The sequence below is a fragment of the Egretta garzetta genome, unplaced genomic scaffold, assembly GCF_000687185.1.
Source record: "Egretta garzetta isolate BGI_Z169 unplaced genomic scaffold, ASM68718v1 scaffold15, whole genome shotgun sequence".
Lineage (NCBI taxonomy): Eukaryota > Metazoa > Chordata > Aves > Pelecaniformes > Ardeidae > Egretta > Egretta garzetta.
In genome coordinates, this window is record NW_009259798.1 from 2,681,528 (window position 1) to 2,692,858 (window position 11,331).

General features: G+C 40.7%; 1 protein-coding gene across 5 annotated transcripts in view; it reads right to left on the reverse strand.

Moving 5' to 3' along the window:
- Positions 1 to 902: 902 nt before the first annotated feature.
- E2F6 (E2F transcription factor 6) overlaps positions 903 to 11,331 on the reverse strand; it is a 20,233-nt gene continuing 9,804 nt past the window's right edge. Inside the window, exons 2-8 of one of the 5 annotated variants that reach the window (XM_035895342.1) lie at positions 9,937 to 9,985; positions 8,205 to 8,421; positions 7,730 to 7,918; positions 6,540 to 6,654; positions 4,936 to 5,071; positions 4,123 to 4,200; positions 903 to 1,649 (exon numbers count right to left, since the gene is read on the reverse strand). In XM_035895342.1, coding sequence (XP_035751235.1) covers positions 4,163 to 4,200; positions 4,936 to 5,071; positions 6,540 to 6,654; positions 7,730 to 7,918; positions 8,205 to 8,421; positions 9,937 to 9,979 — 738 coding nt within the window. In that variant the 5' untranslated portion in view covers positions 9,980 to 9,985 and the 3' untranslated portion in view covers positions 903 to 1,649; positions 4,123 to 4,162. Of the gene's footprint in view, positions 1,650 to 2,225; positions 4,201 to 4,935; positions 5,072 to 6,539; positions 6,655 to 7,729; positions 7,919 to 8,204; positions 8,422 to 9,936; positions 9,986 to 11,331 lie in introns of those variants that run through there. The other 4 variants (XM_035895344.1, XM_035895343.1, XM_035895345.1 and 1 more) reach the window with 4 other exon arrangements.

The following is an 11,331-nucleotide window of genomic DNA, read 5'->3' on the forward strand; positions in this document are numbered from 1 at the left end:
CAACTGTTCCTCAGGCAGCCGTACTACCAAAACTGCTGGTCTGTCTGGAAAAGAATCTTGCACTATCTAAAAGCAGATCCGTGCAGGATTTGCATGAGAATCTACAAAAGACTGAAAGCAAATCTGTTCCAGGAACTTGAATAGCTTCTTGCAGCTTTTTAGATGCAAAGTTTTCATGTGAAGCGCTGCTGCTAGGTTTTCCTTTTGAAGAAGGATACTGGGAGGCCCAGTCACAGTCAGTAAGAGGCTAACGCATGTCCTGAGCTTCCATCTTTGAAATTTGTTGTTACAACCTCTAGGATCACCTCCTATTGCCCCATCACTTAATCCCGGGTGGGTCACTAACGCGACCTTGGTCACGATCACGCTGGGAGAAGCTACCGTAAGGCCAGGTACGTGCAGCGGGTGTCCAGCTAGGAGAGCTGCAGGCCTGCAGGCAGCCCAGGGTGGGATGCGAGGAAGGGAAGGAGCCACGGATGAGACAGATGGCGAGAACCAGGCTCCTCTTTCTCTCCAAGCATCATTCAGATTTCCTTCCGAACAGACGCCATGTTGTTCTACAAACGAGTATCCCAATCCTTCAGTAAATATCGATGTGCGAAGCCTCGCGCAGGTTTATATAAACCACACACGACCAAGCATAGTTTAGGTGACTTCAGCCTCAACACACTTCTCACAGCTTACGGCTGGCAGATCAGAGGTGGAACCAGAAACAGCAGATTACTGCCCCGGATAAGCGCTTTGGCGTTATGAAGTCCCAGCGCGGTGCCAGAGCCAGCCCATGCGCCCAGGCCACGGAACGCACGAGGGTGTACAGCTTGCAGTCAGCGCCGGCTACTCAGGACCAGCCGGCCGCCTAGCAAGCGGGCCAGCTTCACCGCTGAAAATTATGGGAGCTGAAGTGACTTTTGAAATCAGTGTAATTTAATTATGCTTATAAATGAGGCTCCTCACACACAACCAAAAGATTACTCAAAATGAAGGAATTTGCTGTCTTGTAAGTGCTTTCCAAAAGATAATAATTTCAAGCAATCTTCTGTCTTCTTTACAAATTATTTAAAAACCGCAATTCACATCTGAAAACCCTGAGTGATTTCCCATACCAAATAAGGGCTGAAGTGGCAACTTGCGGTGTTTGTTCCAGTTACAGAGTCAGCAAAACCAGGCCCTTTTATAATTACGGATCCTGGCTGTTGCTGTTGCTGATTAATGCATTTGGATGCTCAGCCGTTCTTACTGAAGGAAAGACAAAAACGTTACTCGAGCTTTTTAATTTATTACAGGCAGAGTCCCCAAATAGCCAAGGGAAGTGCTTACACATGCAAATACGTTGAAAATGGACAGACAGGGACTCAACAAAAATACTGTAATCTTAACCTTTCAGAAAAAAAATCAAGCGTTATTATACAAATTCAGAGTAAGGTCCTACCACGTTTACTTTTTAACCGAGCTTGGAACTTGTATTTAAGTTCAGCATCACTCAGGAACTTTTCCTCAGGCCCGAGTCTGATCTTTTCCACTAGTTAGCGTGCTGAGCTTACACAGTGTGTCCTTTTCCAGCATCGCAAGCGGGTAATACTCCCAGTATCCAAGCAGTAACAACAAAGCAGTTTAATCTTCAAAAGTCCATTCGTTCCGCTGAAGGTGCACTATTAAAACAATAAATGTGTTTAAGAAAATTATAGTAGAGCGGTGTATTACAGCTTGTCCCATTTCCCTGTCGTAATTGTGTAGCTTGATGTTAAAAAAGGAATTCTGCAGCTAGAAAACCCGCACAAAGGAGGGAGGAAAACCAGAATCGCTAGGGAGTTGTTAAAAATGAAAAACCCTAATGTTTCAATTGAATAAAGCGTGTTCTGCTTTTGAAGACAGATTTCCTTAACATTTGTAAGTGGTTATTTTGTAAAAGTACGCTTCCTTACTCCATAGTTCAAAACACTGCAGCATCTCGTAACAAAATCCCACCCTAACGCACAGCGTTCAGGATTAGGTGTTGGTGCTGGAGATTTTCACACATTTCATAGAATCATAGAATTACTTTGGTTGGAAAAGACCTTTGAGATCATCGAGTCCAACCTTTAACCTAACCCTGCCATCCCACCACTAAACCCTGTCCCTAAGCACCTCATCTATCCTTCTTTTAAATGCCTCCAGGGATGGGGACTCGACCACCTCCCTGGGCAGCCCATTCCAGAGCCTGACAACCCTTTCGGTGAAGAAGTTTTTCCCAGCAAACGTTACCCCAAACTGCTGAACCAGCATAGGGGAATCAATAACTTCTCTTGGGCACAGACCTTTCTCGCCACCAAAACAGAACAGCAATGTAAAAAAATCAAATAGCAAGTTTGCCCTCTGGAAAGAAGCCATCCACTGAAGGAAAAGCACCACCTTTCTGTGCAAAGAGATGACTTCTTTATTTTAATCCCTGCCTCCAGCTCCATGGGAGGAGCACCTTCCCCATTTTTACCATGATCTATGCATGAAATGTGCTTTCATTTTGCTTTTATTTATTATTGTAACAGCTCAGCCTGTAGTTTGCATTTTATAGAGATGCAGAGAAAAAGAGTATCCAGTGCCGAAGTCCTGTATTCTGGAGCTGGAAGGTGGTAGCCCATGCATAAGAAGTCAAAGTTACTTTCCGACACAAGCTCGCCCTGGGTGTACTTCCCAATCTGCACAGTGTAATACTACATGTTTTGCAGAACTAGCGAGCCTCGTGGTAACCTGGATTAACTCTCAATCTATATTTTGGTATATTTAAGCTCTTCATTGTCATTTGCCCACCCTTACTTGTATTTATTAGGAGAACACAGGGCATTTAATTTCACTGCATCTGTCTAAAATAGCTGAAGAGTTACTGGTTAAAATGATTAGGGGTTTACTAGCTTTGTTGTTCTCACTTCTGCGTAGATGGATAGTTGCTGATACTGTGTGATCGGGAAAAGGAGGACTTGGAGTCCCGATTTACAATCCCCTGCCCCCACCAGCCATGAAGTACACTTCTCCGTGCTGGAGTGAAATGAGCCTAAGCACGGCATTGGTACAGCGACAGGTTAACTCACTTAGAAAACCCAGCATCAAAATTCTGAAGCTTCACTTGACAGAGAGTAAAGATGGATGAATACAGACGTAGCTCTTAAGTATTTTACGTATTTTTGCAAGCCAAAGCCACAAAGACATCATGGCACTAGGCTGAAGCTATGCTGTATGTAAACTCTAGGAACTGGAAGGGACCAATATAAGTAATTATTGATCATGACTTTTCTTCTGAAAATTGCCACGGTATCATGGCACCACAAGCATCAGATCTAAATGCTAGTGGCCAGCACCACATATAAATTTGAAGATTATAGATTTAAAACGTTCATGTCAGTTTTAATGCTTGGAGTTACCCAGTGAATTCCAACAAAGACAAGCCAACAGCTTCCATTAGACTGACCGATCAGACTACGTAATATTTTGATAAGCTTATTTTATTTCTTTGCTGTACAAAGGCATAAATGCAAACCATCTCAATAAATCTACATCAGTAACTACCTAGACATCATACAGATATATACAAAAAGCCCAATTATTTAACTTCAGTGTTGATACTATAGTTCATGCAGAGCTGGATGCAAACAATGCAAACAGCATCTACACGGTGTAAGGCGTAACACTTACGATATTTACATCTTGTTCCTTATAGTGAAGGTTTCTGATATACCAGTTCTATGTTACACTCCTATTTGACAATCCTGCTTAGTAGTAGTGCAGCCTCAGAACTGAAAAGTGCATTTCTTTATTATATACATACTCATAAGGATTGTGGATCGTTCCAGAAATAGTTTTCGAATCTTCATTTTTAGAAGTCATTAACTGCCTATGTCTTCCGTCAATTAAAATTATTTTGTAAGCTAAAAATTTTCCCAAAACTCTGTAGAACACATACAATTATGAAAACAAAGCTCCTAAAAGCAACTCTAGGAACTGTCGCCTTTTGACTTGGGAAGATAAGCAATCCTGTGAAAGCACTTAACCAAGCCACTGCTGTTTTAAATCTAAAACACTTTGGAACATTTCAGGTTAGTAAGTTTGCAGATCCAAGCGGCTTTGGAAAAGCTCTATAACACAGATATTTACATTCTGTATTACATTTTTGAGTTGTAATTAATCTGTCATCTCAGGTGGTTTGGTTTTTTTCTTCCCCCGCAGATCTCACTTTGAAGGGAAAGTAAAAAAGGAACATGGTTACTGTCACTGCAGGAAATACAATTCTGAGTCATTTTGCAAGCAAAATAAAGTAAAAAATAATGCCCAAGATTAAAAAGTCGACTCTTCCCCTCAACTATAAAGCAGCACTGCTAAAAATAACTTATCTTTTGTGTTCTCAGCTACTGCAATTCCCGCCACAATTATTTTTAAACCACAACATCCTGCAGCACTGGGGCTCCTGAGGGACTGTATTCCAGCCAATCTTGTTTTAGGAGATCAAAATACCCCATCCCGCCTTCTGTCTGCTCTCCCTTAAGACAGGGCAGTAACGAGCCAGAGCGGCACGCTCTCTTGTTTCAGACAGCATCTTCACCCCCATGACAACTATTTCAGCTGAGCTGCTGGACTCTGCAGCGAGGCAGCCGAGAACTGACACACACTGTTCCATCCACAGAGCCCCGCTCCGGCAGGAAACCAGTAACGAGCGAAGGAAGGAAAGGGCTCAGGGAATGAGAGTGCCTTGCTATGCGCACACGTGCCCGACTTGCTGACCTCCCACTGTTGTGAGGTAACACAGCAGCACAGGCTTCTCTTTCAGGTGTTTCCCACAAACCATGCCCCAAAAGTTATCCTTGTACAGTACAGTTTTCAACTTTATCACGGTATAACTGTCTTTAAAAAAAAAAAAATCTTACGCAGGAATAAAATGTAAAGGAATAAATTGTAAAGGGAAGACACTACCTTCATCAGGAGGAGTTTCGGAAGCGACAGGATCCATGTCTTCAAAAGTTTTGGCACCTGGCTTCTCTTGTTCCACCTCACACAGATATACATCTATGGGTCCTTTTGTGCTCTTCACGTGTACTTCTATGCAATCCTATAAAACAGTGACTTGCATATAAACCAAAGAACAAATCTCGCACATCAGTTACCTATTTTTGCACATACTTGAAAGCCAAGAGATTAAGAACAGAACAAATACAAATACACAACTATTTAAAACTGTGTTACTAGTTCTACATAAATGATGTTTATTACATAGATTTTTAGGCCAGTTATTAAGCACCATTAAACTACAAAGGTTTCATTTTTGATGGACATGCACCTAACAAATCTTTGTTTACTCTTTTTACTGACCTTTAGATATACGACCAAGATTTACTATACATGTAGGAAGAGTAACAGAATTTAAAACTTGACAAGTCAATGCCATCGGAGCACAGAGCAGCTTTAATAATATGGCAAAGCAACTAAACCATATTACTTTTACCGCATTCCTTTAGCAGACATCACATTGCAAGGCACAAAGCAAACCAAATCTAATGGGACAACGGAGAGAAGATTCTGTTCTCTCTAAAGTGCGACTTTCTAAATCCTGCCGCCTTTTGCTTCAGGAAGCCTCTGAAATCTTATCTTTTTCACCTCCACAGGATGAGAGCCAGCTCCTTTTACCAGTGAAACCACTGGAGATCTACACAGTGGAATCTTCTGGTTCTACTGACATGTATCTCCTTTTCCTACAATATCACCTCCCTTTCTGTGCATGCTGCAAGGCAAATTTGATGACTACACAATTAAGAACTTCATAAAAAATGCACACGCAAAAGGAAAACAGAATTAAAGCTCCATTTGTTATCTTAAGCTTACTTCCAGTATTCCCCCTTTCACAGCACTACAGCAGGTTTCCAGTGACTGGGTGCAGAGGGCAAAGCTACAGCTCCTCTGCATGACCTGAACGAGAGGACTGTGGTGTACCACAAAGTGAGGACTGGGCGCAGCTCCCCACCTCCATGAAAAATCCATCTTGACATGATCTACCAGAGTGCCAAAATGCTTTCTTTTGTCAAGCATACTCAGCGTTTCATACTTTAGTATTATAGTAACAACAGCTGCCTACTCGTTAAGCAGTAAGACGGGATTTACGTACTGTTAAGATCATTATCAAATCATGCTTATCGCTTTGGTTAGATTTACAATTTTTGGAGATTTTAGTATACAAAGAGTAACAGCTCTTTGGAAGTTTCATTATCCTAGTAATTATCAAACAAAGTGATAGCAGAAATAAGTAACTTTATTACAGCTGTTCCATACTCTAGAGCAAAACCAAATAACTACAGCTCAGACATGTTTATTGTTTAATAATTTAGGTAAACAAAAAAAAATACTGCAAAGAAGCTTCTTAGACTTATTATCCCTACAGCATTGTTTAGTAGAACACAAGAACAATAAAGCACCAGTATTTGCTATACATGACAAAGAAACTGGGAAGTTAATTACTGATTGCTGCTGCAAAAATAAAATTTGAGAACTTTTGTTCCCTTAAGGAAGAAATGTATAGAACTTACTTCTTTAGGAATTGGTATTTCCAATCTGGTTTCCTCTGGAGCTTTGATTGCAATCACCATCTGTTCCTGAAATGCTTGAATGCTACGGATATCTTGATATGTCACATAAGCTAGTGTATACATTGGTCAAGGATTCGTCTAAGTAATTTGCTAATGGGCAGAAGCAAGGAGTATGACAGTAAGATATGTTGAAGCAGAATACCAACTTAAGGAAAGTAGTAAATAGTTCAGCTGAGGTTACTTTAATACTAGCTTTGTAAAATTAAGTATTAGCTAACAAGTGGAAAAACTTCCTTCTTTATTTCTAGGAAGGAAAAAGCTTTGAAAAAAAAAAAAAAGCCAAACCAACCCTGAGATGGTCAATATTAAAAACCCAAACAAATTTGACAAACAGTTTTCACAGACGCTGTCATAATTTTAGAAAGCAGAGGGACTGCTGCCCTTGAGAATTTACTTCTTTGTTTTGTAATAACTATGCATGTAAATAATTTCCTAGAAAACTATGGAATTACTCTTTTAACTGGAACAGGTAAGGTGTAGTGAAAAGTCTTCCTGCTATCATCCAGCACATGGACACATCTCATTTGAGCACAGACCTTAATATTCTGCCAGACAAAGGAACTAAGTAATATTTTATTGTAACCTAACGCCAAAATCCAATGTTTATGTCATATTAAAAGAAATCTCTTTTCTGTTATCAAAACCCCTCCGAAAGACAAGACTGCATTGGAACCTCTCTCAAGAGACAGAACAGTATTAGGACACAACCAATGCACCATTGTGTCTTCCTGGCAACAGGCGGCTAGGACTGTTTTGGGTCCTCTTTTCTCACCTCACTAAGCAACTCACTCTCACTGATAGATCACGACCTGCCCCCGAGGCAACTTTATAATGGAGAGAACAAGGTGACGGTCAGGGTACTAAGACCATTGCCCTATTTCCATTCTTCTGCACTGGAAAGGTCACACAACTGGCATTCCCCCGAGAACAGGCTAGATTGCACATGATACTGCAAAGCAGGGCACATGAGCAGTATACACTAATATAAAATAACCAATAAGTTTCCTATTATAAAACTCATTATCAAGTATTACTGCATACCTGTGGTATCAGCCTACATCTAACACTAGATACCTGAGCACCTGCAACCAAAACCATGTGTTGAAGCAATGCAAGAGTTAAAAGGATATTTTGCATTTTCTTTGTCATCTGTTAGTTCAAATAGTTGATGAGCACAATCCTTGATTAATTCATCCAGAGCTTCTTCCATGGCTGACAAGTCAGAAAGTTCATCTTTAAGGTTTTGCTGCTCTGGTGCTTTTCCAACAACTTGGTCAAGATTAGAACCTCTAGAAGAATATGAAAGTTGTCTAGTATGCCTATATGAATAAGAGCCTGTTTACTGAACACAAAGTGGACTAACAGAAAACAACAAGGAACGCTGGCATCCTTTAGTCTGCTGAAATATGCTTCATTGTGCTTTTGCATTTGGTACTTGTTAATATAGTAAGTAATTCAGACAGCCAAGGATATAGAAGAACTTAAAATATTTTTATCTATTAAAACTAATTCGGTATGCTTAAAAGTACTCCCAAAGTTATAAACATTACTCAACATTGTAGGGTTTTATTGTTTCAGAAATTAGAAGTTTCAAAGCCAACTCACACCCACTGGATAAGATTCTTAGATCTTTTCTGAATTAAGTGGATTCCATCCAACACATTGGTGATGTCATACACTCTTCGTTTTCGTACTCCCAGAGTTGTTGCTACTTCATTTAAATCAAGGACACCATCTGGAGCTGTTTTGACAAGATCCATGAATTTTTGGGTCAAATAAACCAAGGATGCATCAAATCGAGGCTTTTTGACTTTCAGAGTTCCTGTAAAGTTTTGATAGAACATTTAGGGTAAACTACTACACAAGCATGAGTGTTCCGTAAAAAAAACCAATAGTGATGAAGTAGCAATGAAGATAAAAGTCTGAAAACACTGTCATTATTAACGCTGACATTGCCATGGCATCATATGAAGTCTATTAACTACATATACCTTCATTTGTTTGCTATGATCGTATCTTAATAGCAAGCACGTGCCTTTATGCTTTCAACATTCATGACTTCAGACTGCTGGTCTGGACATTAACAGGTATGTAACTGTATGTCCTGTAGGAGCTCAGACTACTGAATGACTACCCATGAAACCTTCGGTTAACTACAAATAGTGTCAGGGCACTGCCAGAGAACTGCAGCTCTATCACTTGCTCCATGACACTGTGAAAGTGTTTTTTTCACACCCTTTTGTCCCAGATTAACCAGTAGATCTCCCAGATAACATTCAGGCATGGTTCAGGAGTTAGCCTGGTTTCAGGGACTGCTTCAGCCTGGATGTGACCAATCTGTTCTGGAGTCTGAGAACTTAATATATAAACAAACCCTGGCTGTACTATTTGGCCTCAGGACAAAAGAATTGGTGATGCCATTGTTTAATTACTAATGCAACAAAGATCTACAGACATCAGAACATCGCAGGTTTAAGAGAGATCCCTGTGCTATGTCTATCTGTTACGAACACTTCACAGAAACAGCAGAAAAGTTACTGACAAACAGCTTGTTTAACTTTAGATTGTTATTTGTTTGCATAAAGCACAAAAAAGTATGCGTTTTTAAATAAAGCACAAAAAAGACACAGTACACATGCACTCATCTGATGAGTCAATGAAAGACTGTCAAATCCCGCTGTTACTTGTCTTTCTCCTGCAAAGCAAACCAGGTATTTCGTATCTGATCAAACCGAGTAATATTCCAGTCTAACGCTTCAAGAGAACGCGTGTGCATGTGTTCGTGCACATGGGTGTGTGTGTAAGGAAACACTCTACTCCAAACTTCAGTACTTTTCCAAGGATGAAGGAGACACGCATTTTTACTCATAGTATATCACACCCATTCCATAGCTGCAAGATTTGTGCAATCTTTAACATGAAGTGACAGGTACACCAAATCAGTTTTGGACTGTGTTACTGTGAGATGTGCAAGACTATTCAATTGTGGAGAAAAAAAGAAAAAAAAACCAATGCATATTCACTCAAGCTTCTATTAACATTTGTTAAAATTGCTTGAAAACCAACATCTGCCAGCACAGTGTTCCATTTTTCTCTAACTTACTTTTCCCATAATTTCTTTACAGCAGTGGGAAGGTATACTTGCAGCAGATTTAAAGAGGAAAAGCTATGGAGAATGTGTTGTTTCGCTTTGTATCTGTTATCTAGTGCATTCCTCCTGTTCTACCTGTATTAGATATATTACAATTTCTGATTTGTTTACAGCATGTACTCAGCATTGTAAAAAAGCATGAAATACTTCAGGAATAATCTTCCTGCATGGAATACAGCAACTTACTTCTCACAAACTGTACATCATCGTCCACGTTCAGGTTGATCATTGGTGGCTGGGGACAAAACAACAAAAAATACAACTGACATAAAATGTTATTTACACTGGAAGCTTAGAATCATAGAATACTTTAGGTTGGAAGGGACCTTTAGAGGTCATGTAGCCCAACCCCCCTGCAGTGAGCAGGGACATCTTCAACCAGATCAGGTTGCTCAGAGCCCTGTCCAACCTGACCTTGAATGTTTCTAGGGATGGGGCCTCCACTACCTCTCTGAATAACTCATTCCAGTGTTTCACCACCCTCATCGTAAAAAAGTTCTTCCTTATGTCTAGTCTAAATCTACCCTGTTTTAGTTTTAAAATCATTACCTGTCACAGCAGGCTTTGCTAAAAAGATTGTCCCCATCTTTCCTTTAGGCCCCCTTTAAGTACTGAAAGGCTGCAATAAGCTCTCCCCGCAGACTTCTCTTCTCCAGGCTGAACAACCCCAACTCTCTCAGGCTGTCCTCGTAGGAGGGGTGCTCCAAAAAGAAAGATTTCTCCAGAAGAAATCTCCAAATCAACTCTAGATGCTACAGAGTGCTAACAACTCAACAGATATGGTGAAGGAGTGTCACTCATCAATTTCTGTCAGAATTTTAAGCCCTTAGTGTCAGCTCATCTCCCTCTGTCTTGGAAAGCAAAAAACACCACCAAACTCCCTAATGCGGTGCAATGTTCATAACACAGATACCTGTATAAACTCTGCAAATGCAAGCTTCAGCTATTCCATGTAAAAGCTCACATGCAGAAGATACCCTGCTATCATACGGCATTACAGTTGTGTGTAGTACATCTCCAGACTGACAGCAGTCTGCTCTGGCCAAGAATCTGACACGATGAGCGTAAGTGGGTACTTCATTCCACCCCTCACCCCAGTGTAACAAAAGGAGTATTTTCAAATTCAGACTCATTCCAGTTGGAAGACACCTGAGGAGGTTTCTGGTCCAACCTCCTGCTCCAAACAGGAACAGCCATTAGATCAGAGCAGCTTAACTCAAGGCTTTATTCAAGTGGGTCTTAGAAATTTCAAGGGATGGAGGCTACACCTCTCTGGGCATCCCACTCCGCTGCTTGCCCATCCTCACAGTAGAAAAGTTTCACTTTACTTCAAGTTGCAACCTCTCTTGCTTCTTTTATTTCAAATTCATGGCTACTTCCTTTCAGCCACCCATCATGCATGTCTGTGAAGTGCCTGGCATCAGCTTGTTACTAACTTCCCTGCAAGTACTGAGGCGCTGCTGTGGCTTAACAAGCTCCCTCAGCAGTTTAGAATCATAGAATCACTTTGGTTGGAAAAGACCTTTGAGATCATCGAGTCCAGCCTTTAACCTAACCCTGCCATCCCACCACTAAACCATG